Source organism: Mchenga conophoros, linkage group LG5, assembly GCF_057382185.1.
Source record: "Mchenga conophoros isolate Kocher_MC1m ecotype Shallow Benthic linkage group LG5, M_conophoros_male_GT1.1, whole genome shotgun sequence".
Classification (NCBI taxonomy): domain Eukaryota; kingdom Metazoa; phylum Chordata; class Actinopteri; order Cichliformes; family Cichlidae; genus Mchenga; species Mchenga conophoros.
Genome location: NC_140530.1, coordinates 37729748 through 37745756, shown reverse-complemented (window position 1 = coordinate 37745756; position 16009 = coordinate 37729748). Strand labels below are relative to the sequence as shown.

Sequence of the window (16009 nt, the reverse complement as noted above, 5' to 3'; positions counted from 1 at the left end):
ATTAATGTAGCACAAGTTTCAGTTAGCTTTGCACAGAAATAGCTGGCAGTAATGTCGTCCAAGCAGATACTTTTTACTTTGAGTACATTTCAGAGCTGGTACTTCAACTTTTACTGAATACTTTTTAACACTAGTATCTGTACTTCTACTTAAGTACAGAATATCTGTACTTTTGCCATTTCATCAGCCGTTCAGCTGTAACCTTTCCTACCGTTCCTGAAAGAGTGGGTGGTATACTGATGGGTCTGGAATTACTTCCTCATTTATGAAGAGGCGTTACAATAACGGTTTCTGATGTACAGGGATCATACCTTTAATGACTGATTCACACTGATCAGGTATAACAGTCTGTCCACTGACAGCTGACGTGAACAGCACTGATCTTCTCTTCTTTGTCCTCAAAGTTGATGTTAGAAGCAAAGAAAAAGTTTAATGATTTGAGTGATCGTCATCCCGTGTGGTCCGATGCAACAGACAAACTACTGTAGCTCAAACTGCCATAAGGTTTCATGCTGGTTCTGATAGACAGTGCAGTATGTTGTGTATGGGGCAGACAGTCAGGGTGCCCACGCTGACCCCTGCTCACCACTGAAAGCACCAACAATGGCCACGTGAGCATCAGAAGTGGACCATGAAGCAATGGAGGAAAGTGGTCTGGTCTGATCAATCACATGTTCTTTAACATCATGTGGACGACGGGGTTTGGATCATCGCTTACCTGGAAAACACCTGGCACAGGGATGCACTATGGGATAAAAGGTGACTTGGAGGACGCAGTGTGTGAGATGCTTTGGGCAATGTCCTGGTAGGAAACTTTAAGTCCTGCCATCAAGGCAGATTTACTTTTGCATGTAACATCTGTGTGATTTGGTGAACAAACAAGTCTGATCCATGGAGGCCAAATCTCACAGCTTACAGGACTGAAAGGATCAGTTGATATCATAATATTGTGATCGCAGCTTTTTTATTTGTATGAGTCCTGGTGGGTTAATGTGCCAGAGCACATTATAACGTGGTTTTTAAAGGCAAAAGTGTTTATAGTTGCTTCAAATGGCAAATCTTAAAGCTAGAACTAAAATAAAAACTGAATGGATGTGGTGGTGTTTTGCTGCCATGGTTTGGATCAAAATTGTTCTCACTGATGGTCAAACTCCTGTAAAGATGAATAAAGTTATTCTTTAAACATAGATGTTTAGGAAAGACAGATAAAAAATATTCAGAGCAAAATGTTTCTGTTTTGATGGGGGTGAAGTTTTAGATGATTTGGACAGATGTGTACAGATGTGGGCATGTACAGCTCAGCAGGGCTCACTCGTCGCTCTAATGAGGATGAAAATGATGTGACTCACATGTTATGGTCTTCACAGTCACCAGATCATAATCCAGCTGACTTTACTGATGTTTCCTTTAATTAGTTTCATTATATGACCCTAACAGTAAGCTACCTTAGAAGAGCATTCAAACATGATAGTAAATGTACTTAGTTACTTTCCACCACTACAGCTTCCAAATTGCAGCTAAAGCCAAACTGTAGGAAAAGACAGAGAGACAAACAAGCTGAATATCCCAGGTCTCATCTTAAATTTGTATTATTAATCACAACTGTTGCATATGATCTATATATAATCTTCCCAGCAGCCCTGATAATGAAGATGATGGTGATGATGCAGCATTAATGAGGTCTGATCCTGCATCTCTGCAGGATGGAGACAACACCCTCAGATGCTGCGCACCTCTTTGATTCAGCTGCAATAAAAATCTAGGAGGATGTAATCACATGACCTCAGCTGATGCTTCAGTATTGATTGGTGCAGTGTTGGGGTAACATGCTCCAAAGGAATGTGCAACTTTAATCACGTTACATTTTTCAGTAATCCAATTTCAGTTATAAATATAGTAGCTTGTTGCTTCTATTACAAAGGTTCTTCAGTTATCTGAACACTGGCTGGGTACAAAGGGGGGGGGGGGGGGAGTCAAGTTTTTCCTTCCTGGTTGTTCACACTGCAATCAGAGTAATTTAGTTCATGTGCAGAAGGTGGTGGTGTGATCTACAGCTTTTCAGGAGTCAAGATATGGACATCAATTTTAGTTTTATAGCACAAAAGGACATTCTAATGTGAAGCTAGCCAAGAACCCAGAGTGATGTTAAAGCAGTGAGTGCTGACCCGAGCCCAGGAGCCAGACCCTGAACTTCAACTGATGAGCAGTCAGGCTGTGTCCTCATTAGGCAAGGGACTTGTGTTAGTTAAATAGTAATTATGCGACAATACAGGTGATGCAAACGTAATGTAACAAATTAATTTCTCTAGCAAGTAACTAACTAAGGTAAAGTGCTTTGAGGGGCAGCACCTCATAGCGAAGAATCATATGTTAAGGTCTTCACAGTCATCCATTGCTGTGGAAGTCATCTGAGGAGGAAGCATTGCTTTAACACCGTTGGAACATCACTAATGAACAGTTACCAACTGCTGACAGAGAAGCACTCATCCCAACACACCCTGTCAGTTGATAACTTCTATCTTCCTTTCCAAAGGTTTGAAGACACAAGCACATAAAAAAGTCACAAGAGTTTATTTTCATGTTTTTTGTACACTTGCAGAAATCTTTAAGCACTTTGTGAACTAAGTTTATAATACACAATCATCAGTTACAGCAGAAACACACTTACAGTACAATTGCAGTATCATTCATCCGCAGCATATGAGCAAGTTCAATAAGGAAGTTCTGTAATCACTGTGTGTTCAGCTGCTAGTCTGACCACTACCACATTCTGTCAATACTGACATCATTATTCTAGTCCAATCATCTTCTTGCACACTATCTTTAAGCCAATGAGCTTGCATGATTTAAATCTGTGTGCTCTGTATTCTCCCTTCTGGACTCTCAATTATGTACCCCACCTACTCCCCATCTCCACATCACCCAGTCACTCTGAGTCACTGGGATAACTGGGATTCCATTCTGCCATAAGATTATCATAGTCTAATTATCAATAAAACTGATTAATTTCTCAATAAATCATATTAAGTTCTCCCAAAGGATCTCTCCTTAATGAAATACTTTTATAAAAAAAAAAAAGCATACAGGCTCATTTAAGATAATAGCAAAGCGATATGCATACTAAAGGAGGCACATTATACAGAGGTTCACCTACATTTAGAGCAGTTCAGGGCTAAGTTCACCTTTGTTTTATCAGTTTAAGTCGGCTGATTCAGTGTGAGCTGCTGAATGTATTTCAGTCACTGAGCAATTTTATTTAACATGTTCACAATTCACCTTCAGATATTCATTCACACATAATCAAATGAACTGCTATGCAAAATGCAGTGTAACTCAATGGAAGGCTGAATTTCAACCTTTTCTTTCAAAATTCAAAAAAATTCAAAACAGTGATTTAATGCTCTTTGAAATTTGTTTGAAATGAATTTGCAAACTGATGATGATTCAGTTAATCAATGACGACACAATGCTCTCCCTACATAGGCTGCATTTGTAAGTTAAAAGTATCAGCATTAGTAATACTGACCCTGTAATGACTTAGTATTGGATCAAGATCAAAATTTGCTGTATCCAACAACCACTAAGCTAACACAGCGAGGCAGAGAATCTTGTTTCACTGTTGTAGCTTATTATATGATCCTGCTTCATCATCACATTACTTTTATAAAATGTCAAATTAAAATAAGACAACTTGCATTAAACAGCTCTGGAACAATTTTGAATTCTTCATAAAATTTGTCCAGGAAATAAAGAGTTCTTTATAACACACGAGTTAAACATTCTGGATAAAAGACATGGACACACACGCATGCAAACTCACACTGAAGCAGCTGACTTAAATCCCCAAAATAGAACTGGATTGAGATGTGTGACATGGAGCTTTTCTTCCATCCTTTGCTTCAGAAAACGTCAGGAGAAATTCAGAAGTGGAGAGATAATTCAATGAACTATAACACTTGTCTGTCAGACCCTCCTGGTGCTTTTGATCCCATTCGATTTGCTGTGGAATTGCAGAGAAAAAAAAGCAAAACAAAAAACTAATGAATCTCAATAGAAATTTGTTTTCTTTAAAACAGGGTCAATAAATGAATGTATTATCCTCACATCATGGGTAAGCTGATATTAAAGAAGACGATATTATACAAACTTACCTCGAGCATTGAGTAAAATTACACAACAACTATTCCAATTATTCCAAAAATAACTGAAACAATAGTAGCTCTCATCATCCCAGTCCCAGACGGCTCACCTGAAACACAAAAAAGATGAAGTCACACTCAAGATGTTACAGCAAACATGTACTTAACATAGGTTACAACCTCTGCATCGAAAACATATAAAAGGTGTTATAAAGTATATGGAAACTAATAAGTTAACAGTAAAACATGATTTACTAATGAAACCACAATAGCTAAAATCTCAGTTAAATTAGGAGAGTGTAAATACAAGTGTGTGGAAGTGTTTGACTGGGTCAAAGGAGCTTTCAAAGAAAAGCGTCTGGACTTCTCAGACGCTTTTCTTTGAAAGCTCCTTTGACTACGATGACCTGGATGACTGAGAACCTTCACAGAGAAGTGTTTGACTGTGCTGCCAACACCTGATGATTTATACACTCAACAAAAATATAAACGCAACACCTTTGTTACTGCTCCCATTCCCCATGGGATGGACGTAGAGACCTAAAATTCATTCCAGATACACAATATAACCATCCCTCCCAAACAGTGGTCACAAATCAGTCCAAATGTGTGGTAGTGGGCACATCTGCTATATTGAGATAATCCATCCCACCTCACAGGTGTGCCACATCAGGATGCTGATCTGACATCATGAGTAGTGCACAGGTGTACCTCAGACTGCCCACAACAAAAGGCCACCCTGGAATGTGCAGTTTTTTGCGCTATTGGGGGTCTGGGGACCCAGAACCGGTCAGTATCTGGTGTGACCACCATTTGCCTCATGCAGTGCAACACATCGTCGCATGGAGTCTATCAGATTGTCAATTGTGGCCTGTGGAATGTTGGTCCACTCCACTTCAATGGCTGTGCGAGGTTGTTGGATATTCGTGGGAACTGGTACACGCTGTCGTATACGCCGGTCAAGCACATCCCGAACATGCTCAATGGGTGACATGTCCGGTGAGTATGCTGGCCATGCAAGAACTGGGACATTCTCAGCTGCCATCTGCCCTGAACAATGTGAACCATGATTCATCCGTGAAGCGCACACCTCTCCAACGTGCCAGACGCCATCGAATGTGAGCATTTGCCCACACAAGTCTGTTACGGCGACGAGCTGGAGTCAGGTCAAGACCCCGATGAGGACGACGGGCATGCAGTTGAGCGTCCCTGAGACGGTTTCTGACAGTTTGTGCAGAAATTGTTTGGTTGTGCAAACCAATTGTTCCAGCAGCTGTCTGGGTGGCTGGTCTCAGACGATCTTGGAGGTGAACCTGCTGGATGTGGAGGTCCTGGGCTGGTGTGGTTACACGAGGTCTGCGGTTGTGAGGCCGGTTGGATGTGCTGCCATATTCTCTGAAACGCCTGTGGAGACGGCTTATGGTTGAGAAATGAACATTCAATGCACGGGCGACAGATCTGGTTGACATTCCTGCTGTCAGCATGCCAATTGCACGCTCCCTCATTGCTTGTGGCATCTGTGGCATTTTGCTGTGAGACAAAACTGCACATTCCAGGGTGGCCTTTTGTTGTGGGCAGTCTGAGGTACATCTGTGCACTACTCATGATGTCAGATCAGCATCCTGATGTGGCACACCTGTGAGGTGGGATGGATTATCTCAATATAGCAGATGTGCCCACTACCACACATTTGGACTGATTTGTGACCACTGTTTGGGAGGGATGGTTATATTGTGTATCTGGAATGAATTTTAGGTCTCTACGTCCATCCCATGGGGAATGGGAGCAGTAACAAAGGTGTTGCGTTTATATTTTTGTTCAGTGTATATATGGATGTTCAAATTCATGCTGCCAACGGTCATTTTATTCTCTTGTGATCAATCAGATATCTTCAAAACGTTTCAGTCTGTGTGATGAATACATCAATGTTACTGAACTGTATGACTCTGCAGGACAGATCAGATTTTTTTTTATGTTTTAAAGTCCAAGAGTGGATGGAAACTATTGGTGAAACTGCTAAAGAGGCCTAATTTTAAGAGCCACCAGTACCCCCAGCTTCCACTAAATTCATCACTGACTTTGAGTGAAGTTCACTGCATTGCTGAGTGTGTCATGCTCATTTAATACTATTACTATTAATACTATTACTTTAATACTTAACTTTAATGTTCTGAAATGTAGGTTTGTTTTTAGTTCTCATCCAAAGTTTTGAAAATCAGGAGACAAATAAAATGTAAAAGTTGCACAAATCGAAACTATTTACATTTACAGCTAAAGTTATTTTTGCTTTTCATCAAAACAGACTGTCGGGCTCATCAAAATGTGAGCTGAACTAAACCTGCTGCAGCCTGTTGGGCAGTGAGTTTACGGTTGAGTGGAGCGGCAGAAGTAAATGAAAAAGATTAGCTAGAGGCAAAAAAGAACATAATATTGCCACATAGAATGTAGCAGAATAATTATTCTATCTCGATTATGTTCTTTAGAAAGAATAATTGAAATTCAATTATGAGTTTTCAGAGATCTACTATACTAAGTGTTATAGTAGATCTATAACACTTAGATATGACAGACAAATCTTTTAGCTGCATATACACTTATACACAATAGAGTTTAAGCTTCACACCTGTTCTGTTACAATACCTATATAGAGTATTTACCCTGATGATCTGGTACCCTTTACTGCTTTAATATAAAAAGTCAATATAGTTTGGCTTAAAACAAACAAACACTCTTCACTGGACATCCTACACAGTTCAGTTAAAATTGTCACTACGATATGGTGGGAGAATGGCATTTGTCTAAATCTGCGTAGAGCTGGCTGTCCTCACAAACTGAGTGATCATGTAAGATGACAAGTGTGTGTGTGTGTGTGTGTGTGGGGGGGGGGGGGGGGGACCAAGACCAATGACCAATGGAATATTTCTAACATTTTGAGTTATTTTCCAGTGTTAGAAAATCAGCACTGCTCAGTGTTAGCCATTGTTAATCTTCAAAACTGACTAGGTTACTTTTAAACATATAACACTGTCAAAAGTGTTAATTTAACACTCAACAGTGTTGTATTTAACACTCAGAGGTGTGGACCCATATAGACACTCTCCAGTGTTAATTTAACACTGGAGATTTTGCTGTGTACAGAGTGTCAAAGAGAGCCCCTGTTGAATCAGGCTCATACTAAATATCCTGTGAAATTTGCCCAAACACACGTGGGTAAAGGTCAACTGGCAGAAGGTTCTTTGGCTATCAGACTAGATGCTTTGTTTCACAAACACCAAACACTGCTCATCACCACAAACACACCATCTCCACTGTGGTGGTAGCAGCATTGTGCTTTTGGGATGCTTCTCAGTAGCTCTGGAACGCTTTAATATGTAGAGGGGAATATGGATGCAGAAATATAACACTAAATCCTGGAGGATAATGTCACTTACAAGAGAACTGCAACTTGGGAAAAGATTTATTTTCCAGCTGGACGATCCCAAGCATATGGCAAAAGCTAGACAGACAAGGTTCTAGATTAGCCAAATCAAAACCTAGATCTCAATCCAATCAACAATTTGTGGTTGGACTTGAAAAGAACCGTTTATGCCAGATCCTTAAATAACTTGACTAAGCTTGAGATTTTTTTGCAAGAAAGATTGCAGATGGTCCAGCCCGATGGAGACATATCCATACAGACTCAGTGCTGTGGTTTGAGCTTAAAGTGCATCTACTGAATACTAACCTAATATTTATGAAATCACTTCTTTTAACTTACATATTTATATTTTTTAACTGAACTCAGTGGTATGTCCAGTGAGTTGGAAATCTTTTTGTAGCCATCTCTTGACTTATACTTTTCAGTGAGCTGTTCTAGCAGGAATACCAAAGAACCAGAGACTTACCACTCAAACGGATATAGATTTGCTTTTGTGCCTGATGGTAGATTTCCTTCTGTGTGGCGACACAGCGATAGCGGTCAGTTTTTTTCACAGTAGCTTTGAGGGTGATGGAGAAATGATCTCCTATTTTAGAGACCTGTGGCTTTTCAGAAAGAATGGTTTGATTCTTACTGTCCCACCACTCCACTGAAGGTTCAGGGTAAGCATTCTTAACATCACACTCAAGCAACGCCCAGTGATCTTCTTCTTCAAGGTTTGTAACAGAAGGCTGTGAAGCTGCACCTGTGAACACATAAAAGATAGATTATGTAAGAACAATGGTAGTTTGTCCCTTATTTTTTTCTGTTCAGCTACTCTGACAGAGCTTTTGCAACTGTGGCCCCAAGAATCTCTCCTCTTCCTCTGAGCTTGAGATCTGTGGACTCAGTAAGTCTCTTAAAAACAACTAAAAACTCACCTTTTGGTTTGTTTTGTTTTAAATGCCTTGGCATTTCTTTGTGAAACTATTTGTGATCTTTATCTTGAAAGGTGATATATAAATAAAATTGTACTTACTTACTTACTCTGAGTGCAGATGTAGGTGGTTTGTTTGAGAACAAAAGTAGAGTACTGCCATAACTTATAGCTTATAAGGTAGTTTTCTGCTGGACTGAACAGCTATGTCTAACGAACACATGTCTGACAACACATTGCCTCGATCAATAACAGATTTGTGGTTACTGAACTAATAATGAATTAATTAATGTATCAAAAATAAAAACTCTATAAATATTTATATATACAAATACAACTAAAACTGGTTTAATATTTCTCTGAACTGTTCATAAAAAATAATCAGTAAATGCTTTGCAAGGTTCTAACCAAAACAGTAAAGTAAAGCTGGTTTAAGTTCATATACACACACAGAATGTGACCAACAGTGACGTCATTTCAAACGTGACTCACCTGAGACGTTTCGGACCTTTAATATGCCCTCTGAAAGGAAACAAACACACATGTTAGAGGTGACTGTGTTATCATCAACTTGGCAGTCAGTTTGAACAGTCGTGCGTCTGATATATAAGGAAGAATTAACATTTATTCATTAAGTTATAGTTTATTTTATTTATTCCAATTTATTTTGTTTATTGAACCCTATGGACAACTCAGATCTTTGATAAGTAGACAGGTGCATGATGCACATGGGAAAGTCTCAGCTTTGTTCACTAAATATTGCAAATTTCACTGCAGGTGTGCTGTGGGGGTGAGAGCCTGCCAGATGTGCATGCTGACTGTTTCATCTGTAAATAATCAGCTGATTTATAACAGCACTCACCAACAACAAGCTCAATGCGGGATGTTTTTACACTGGGCTGGGTCACTGGAAAACTACAGGTGTAGATTCCGTTGTCCTCCAGCTTAGTTTTATTCATTCTTATGGAGGCGTTGCCGTGCTTCAGCTGTTCTGGAAAATGTGAGACTCGACCTTTGAATTCATCATCTTGACCTTTGCTATATGTGCTGGGATCAAACATGAACACCTCCTTTAGAGGAACTGTTCCTTCCTTCTTCCAGACAAACAGTTCTTTCTCTATGTTCTGATTGGTGCTGAGGGAGCAGGGTAAAATGACATCATCATCTTCCATCACAATCACTCTGCTGTCAGGTGGTCCTGAAAGACAAAACTTGAATTAAACAATGTGTTCAGATACAAAGTGATGAGGATATAATGAGAGTCATTTATGAGTCAGAGACAGCCAATCAGAAGAAAGTTCACGCTTGATTTTTACTAATCATGAACTTAAAAAAGGTCTAAGTTTAATTTAAAAAAAAAAAAAAAGAAAAGCCACAAGAATATAATCAGCAAACTTTTTCACTATAAAAATCACATATTTTAGCTCAGTTCCCCTTCATAGAAACAAACTGATTAAACTGGTCTGGACAAAAATGATGGTACCCCTAGAAAAGAGTAAAAATAAGATGACTATAGGGACCTTAAACCGAGGTGTGTCCTGTAACTATTGTCAGATATCTTCTTACTTGTAATCAGTCGGCCTATTTAAAGGGTGAAAAGTAGTTAATGTGCTGTTTGATGTTCCTGCACCGCACTGAACATGAACCACAGTGAGCTAAGGACAGAGCTGTCTTAGGTGATGTGACTGACAATTAAAGACAAGCATGTTAAAGGTAAAAGCTATAAGACTGACTCCAAGCAGCTTGATGCTTCTGTGAATACAGAACAATATACTGTATCATTCATGTTTTTAGGGACACCCTGAACATGAACGCAAGAGGAAATCTGATGACAAATTTCATCAATAAGTTCCAAGAGATAAGAGATTAGAGGTGAACTCCAGGTGAAGTAAAGTGTCAAATCACACCAGCCGTTACTGTTTGAGCCAAAGTGGACTTAATGGAAGACGACCGAGGAGGACACCAGTGTTAAAAGCAAATCAGAAAAAGCATGAATGGAATTTGCCATTTAGTCATTTTCTACAATGTCACATCAGCTCAGATGCAAAAATAAGGCTTATAAAGAAAATGACACAGCGCCTGCTCTGAAACATGGAGGAGCCTCGGTTATGTTCCTTTGTGCATCTGGCACAGCGGGTCTTGAAATCTCAAGAGTATCAAGGCATCTTGGAGTGAAATGTAGTCTCCAAAAGGCACCCTTCAAACCTGAGACAGTTGAAGCAGTTTTCTCCTGAGGAGCGTCGACAGGTGCAGACGTCTCACTAACAGTTACAAAACTCGCTTCATTACAATGATCGCCTCCGAAGGTTGTGTAGTAAAGTAATTAAGGGGACCATTTTTGTCCAGAACAATTTCATTTTTTAATCATTCTGCTGAACCACAATTCAAAAGCAGTGTCTGGTTTTCATGAGTCAATTTTCAGTAAATGTTTATTGTCAGTTTAAAGTTTCTTTCTTTCTTTTTAATTGAAGGGTCCATATTTGTGTATTTGATGACACTGAAAAATGATTCTTTTTGTGTTTCCTGTATTAATCATCCTCTTCAGTCTCACAAATACTGATTCCCAGTATCTCAGCTGTAACAGTTTTCTATGAGAGTTTATGCCAGGCGTTCAGGGCAGCTATTTTTGTTAGCACACAGACACGCTCTAATCATACAGCAATAATCAATAACATCAACAGCTTCAAAAACATAAAGTGTTCAAATATCTAATTTTCATCTTTTGGGCACTCAGCAGAGTCTCTGACAGCACGGCTCAAATCCAAAGTCCTCGTCCTGCTCTCTGCTCTCCTTCCTCTTTTCAGCAGCAGGTTTTTACTTTGCTTGTTAAACATAATTTCAAATGCTGCTAACTGCTCTATAAGGCGCTCACTGAACAAAGTGCTGCATCACTGACAGAACACAGAGGGCGAGGTCCATTAAAGTGAACTCTCTCTCTCTTTCAGGAAATGGTCTTCTGCTAAAATGACTGCATCCGCTTGATGCGGTATCTTTACGCAAACGACTGCATGTGAAGTAGAGGCACACTCCTTGATAGTCACTTTGACTGGCTGCTTCCTGCCTTTAGTGCTTCTTCCCCATCACACATTGTGCTTTGTGTTCAGGGGTGACAGAGGTGGAGAGGAAAGTGAACAAACGTGAGATTCTTAGAAACAGACGTGCATGTGCAGTACACGCCTCATCCGTTTCCTGAAGAAGACGAAACTTGACTTTCTCGCTCAAACGTGACTAAAAAACAGACAAATATCTAAACTACTGTTGTTACCACAAAGCTGTGTGGAAAGATTGTAAACTCATTTCTTAATTTATGATTTGGTGCAAAGATCTTCACACTTTTGTGTTTATGGGGAAAACAAACACAGGTGTGGGCTCAGGAGAATTTGGCAAGATAACAAGAAACGTATTAAACTCATAAACATCCAGCAGGTCACCAGTGAGCCACATGTGCTGGTGTTAGGTGTAGACCGGCTTTTAACTACACGCTAAACAAGCAGAGTTTCAGAAAGTGTCTCATGAGCATTTTGGTCTTGCAGTTCTTCTGGGATGAAGTGTGGCAAGTGCATAAAAAATTCATATAAAGAGATAAAAGTGAACATAACCCTGCCTCTAACCAGGTCACTGGTGACCAGGTGGCTCATCAGAGGTTAACAAAAGTTTCTGTGACAGCAGGTTTCTTCATTTCCACTTGATGAAATATCACCAATTCAGGCAGCAACAGTTTCAACGCTGTGAGGCCAAAAATGTTTCACTGATAAAGATTTGAAACACATCCAATCTGTGTCCTTTTCACCAGCTGAGCTCTCAAAAATTTCCTGCCAGTTTGAACCTGCACACCGCAGTCAGTAACAGCCTCATGTTAATGGGCCACAGAGTGTTTTAACTCTGACTGTAGAAAACTTCAGGAAATGGAGCCTAGTGTTCATCTTTGTAGTCATATTAATCCTACTGGCCTCTTCACTCATTGAATCACTCGCTCTGAGAACTGGGACTAAAACACAAACAGACCCTGAAAGAGTTAAAAAACTAAATAAAATTATATGTTATGCATGAGAGACCTATGGATGAGTAAAAGCCAACATCCACTCTGACAGCATCCAGCAACTCAGCGCAACATCAGCAGAACACAGCTGCTATTGAAACTGGAGATCCAGAGCCCACAGCTCAGTGGGATCAGGGCTGGACTGGTAATCTGGTCAATTTTCTTTTCCTTGTCGATATAATTATTCAGGCCACCTTCTCTGTGCACTGGTGCACCTTGCAGAACAGAGTTTAGTGTGGAAGACGTGTTTGATAAAGATGGACAAAGAAAAGAAAAAATACATGGAGCTGAAAAGCTGAGAGAGAAACAGGAAAAGAAAATGGAAACAGATGCAGCCAAATGTGAGACGTTAATAGTCAGGGCTGCTGCACCGTCACCAGCAGTACCACCAACACTTTTAACAAACCCTGGAGGCTCCACATAGGTTAGCACTCGCTAACAACATTAGCTGCCATCACCCCTGTCTGTAGTTGGGCCAGATTGTTGGGGTAGAAGTGAAGGACAGAGACACAAAGACCTATTTTACTTACCTAAGTCCTGCTAAGTAATGCATCTTTTAAACAGAAAATAATGTGATTATATGACTAATTGTTCGATTTACTTGTTTTTTTGCATGCACCACTCAGTGTTATCATTGCTTCATGTGCACATATTTAACCTGGGTGACCGATCATGGTGGGTCACCTGGGCCAAAATTGCCAGCGACAATTTTTTGTCCAAGTCCGGCTCTGAGTGGGATCAATAGTGAGCAGCATGGAGATAATGAGCTGACCCTGGAAGAAGAGTGGATCTGAACTAGATGATGTCCAGCCACCTCCAATCACAGATGCATCTACTGAGCTGAAGATGGAGATTGTGCCCAAACTCAAGGTAACCACCCAACTGAGAGCACAAGTCCCCAGGCTTACAATATCAGAGGAGATGCTCAGAGATGTGAACATTGACCTGGGCAAAAGGACGGCACAGAGGCTCTGATCATACTAGAACCAGAACAGGATAGCGTACAGTGAGCACCACAACCAAGAAGCTGGGAAAGTGTAGAAGAACATCTGTGCTGCATTGAACTGGAAGTCCAAATGTCCTGATGGGAGACACCACCAATGATGGTTGAGAACAGCAGGGCTGTGGTTCTGAGGGACAAGCAGCTGCTGAACAACCAACCAGATACTGTGGTGGGTAACAAGGAGCAGAAGACAGGTGTGACAGAAGACAGTGAGAGGAAGAAGGAGTGTGAGGGAAAAAAGAGTACAGGAGCCAAAGAGCTCCAACTCTGAAACAGGAAGAGAGACAGAGACAGTGTGTGTGTGTGTGAGAGAGAGTGTGTGGTTAATTATTCTTTATTCTATGAGTCAGTTTATTGTTGTCGACCCACTTTAAGAGAACATAAAACTTTAGATGCATTAAAAAATCGCATTCAGACACAAACAAACGTCACACCGTGTCAGCAGGATGAAAGCAGAAATGTGTTTACAGGTTAAAACACGTCAGGATGGAATAATGAGCATCTCTGATAACTGATCATAAACACTAAAGAGAATAGTTTCGGTTCATTGTTGAAGATGCGGCACATTAATCTGCCCTCTCATTGTTTTACTCTAAAACGCGGCTGCGTTAAAAGCTGATGTCACAGGTGTAGACTCCGCAGTCATCCACCCGCTACAGCAGCAGCCTGAGCAGCGTTAAAGCTCCATCCGCTGCTGTGAAACGTGACTGCGCCTGCACTGATTATCACTCTAAATCAATGAGTTTCTTACCGGATTCAGCAGCAAACGTCAGTCCGGACAAAGTCAGGAAACAGAAGCTCAGAAACAGAAGTGGTGGAAGCTCCATGTCTGCAGAAACCCTCTGAGGATCAAACGTTACAGCATCTCTTTTTTTAAAAAGAAAAAAAAAGAAAAAGCTCGGAGCCACTCCCCCTCCCGCACTGACGCACTCCAAAACACTTTGAGTTTCTATTCTCTTAAAGCAGTAAACCATTACTGCACTTCCGGTGTATGTATATGTCGCAACATCAGCGCCTTTTAGATTGAACTTGTTTAACAGCGACAATTACACAGAAACGCGGAGAGAAGAAAGATTAATGAGCAGAGATGGCAGATTATTGTAAAAAGGTTAGGCTGAGGTAAAGAGAAAGGACGCTCCCACCACGGAATCTGCAGCCTTTAAGGTCAAAGACAGGGCAGGGATAGCTCAGTAGGTAGAGTGGTGGCCCCCTGATCGGAAGGTCGGGGATTCAATTCCCCTGAGCAAGGTACCGTCCCTACACACTGCTCCCTGGGTGCCCAATGGCTGCCCACTACTTCATTGAGTGAATGGGTTAAATGCAGAGAGGAATTTCCCCACGGGGATCAATAAAGTACACTTTCTTTCAAAAAAAAAAAAAAAAGGGTCAAAGACAGCTGCAGGTTTTTTTTTTTTTTTTACACTAATATGACCTATATGATGAAAACACACACACACACACACACACACACACAAACCACACACACACACACACACACACACACTGAGGCTGTTCCTGCTCCTCCTCGTAATAAATACAGATTAACCAGGTTGTTCATCTAATACAATAAAGACTAAAACCGTGTTGCACAAATGGAAACATAAATGTAAAGCGCTCACACAGATTCATACAGGGTTCTGGACACTAAACTACAGCACAGAGCTTTTCCTCTCATATTGCTGATTTCTCTGCAGCATCTCTCTTACTTCTTCTAACCTTTTCATATTTTTCTAATATTATAATTTTAGTCTTTATTTGTAAATTCAGCTGCTGTTGCTTTGATGACTGTGATTGGTTGGATGTTTCCAACGCCACCTCTTTCACATGAACACGCTCATGCTCAGAAACTTACAGACTTTGGGTCAACTTAGCTGATAACCAGCTTTATGTGCCATCTTATCCTGATCAACAATCTCAGGTGAAATAAATCCAGGTAACACAAAGAGACCCTGGTTGTCTGCACCTTGCTGAGCAGAACGGTGTCCTGGTATTCAAAGTCACTGCCTCTGTTCCTTCCCCGTTACACCCGCCTCCCTCTCATTCACACACATGTATTCAGTCTCACGTCTACTGACGTCTACACACCTCCACCTCTCCAGGCTCTCCTCCACCTGCTCTCTACTCTCACTACAGACCACAGTGTTGTCTGCAAATATCAGAATCCACAGAGACTCCTGCCTGACCTCCTCTGTCAGCTCATCATCACTGAACAAGGAGCTCTGATCCTGATGTAATCCCACCCCCACCTTGAACCCACCTGTCATTCCTACTGCACACCTCACTACTGTCCCTCTGTCCTCACACATGTCCTGCACCGTCAGTTAGTCATCTGGAGTAACCGTCTTTCCGCTCTTCATCATCTTCGCGGTCCTCACTTCCTCTTTCATAAAGCTCTGTACTTCCTCATTCACTAACTGTCCTCCATCCATCCTCATCTCTCTCATAGAGCTAGAGATGAACAGAATAGATCAGTTTTAACCAAAATGTTGTATTT

At 40.8% G+C, this 16009-nt stretch overlaps 1 protein-coding gene across 2 annotated transcripts; it reads right to left on the bottom strand.

The window, feature by feature from the left end:
• Window positions 1-2569: 2569 nt before the first annotated feature.
• On the bottom strand, window positions 2570-14428 carry LOC146575094 (butyrophilin-like protein 10). Of its 2 annotated transcripts, XM_085275281.1 has the most exons (6): window positions 14267-14428; window positions 9336-9671; window positions 8966-8995; window positions 8024-8302; window positions 4152-4249; window positions 2570-4000 (listed from the first exon to the last, which is right to left on the bottom strand). In XM_085275281.1, exons 1-5 carry the CDS (start codon window positions 14340-14342, stop codon window positions 4170-4172), a joined length of 801 nt encoding a protein of 266 aa, XP_085131407.1. In that variant the 5' UTR covers window positions 14343-14428; the 3' UTR covers window positions 2570-4000; window positions 4152-4169. The 2 variants fall into 2 exon arrangements, with proteins under 2 accessions (XP_085131407.1, XP_085131408.1); XM_085275282.1 differs by lacking the exon at window positions 8966-8995.
• Window positions 14429-16009: the final 1581 nt, after the last annotated feature.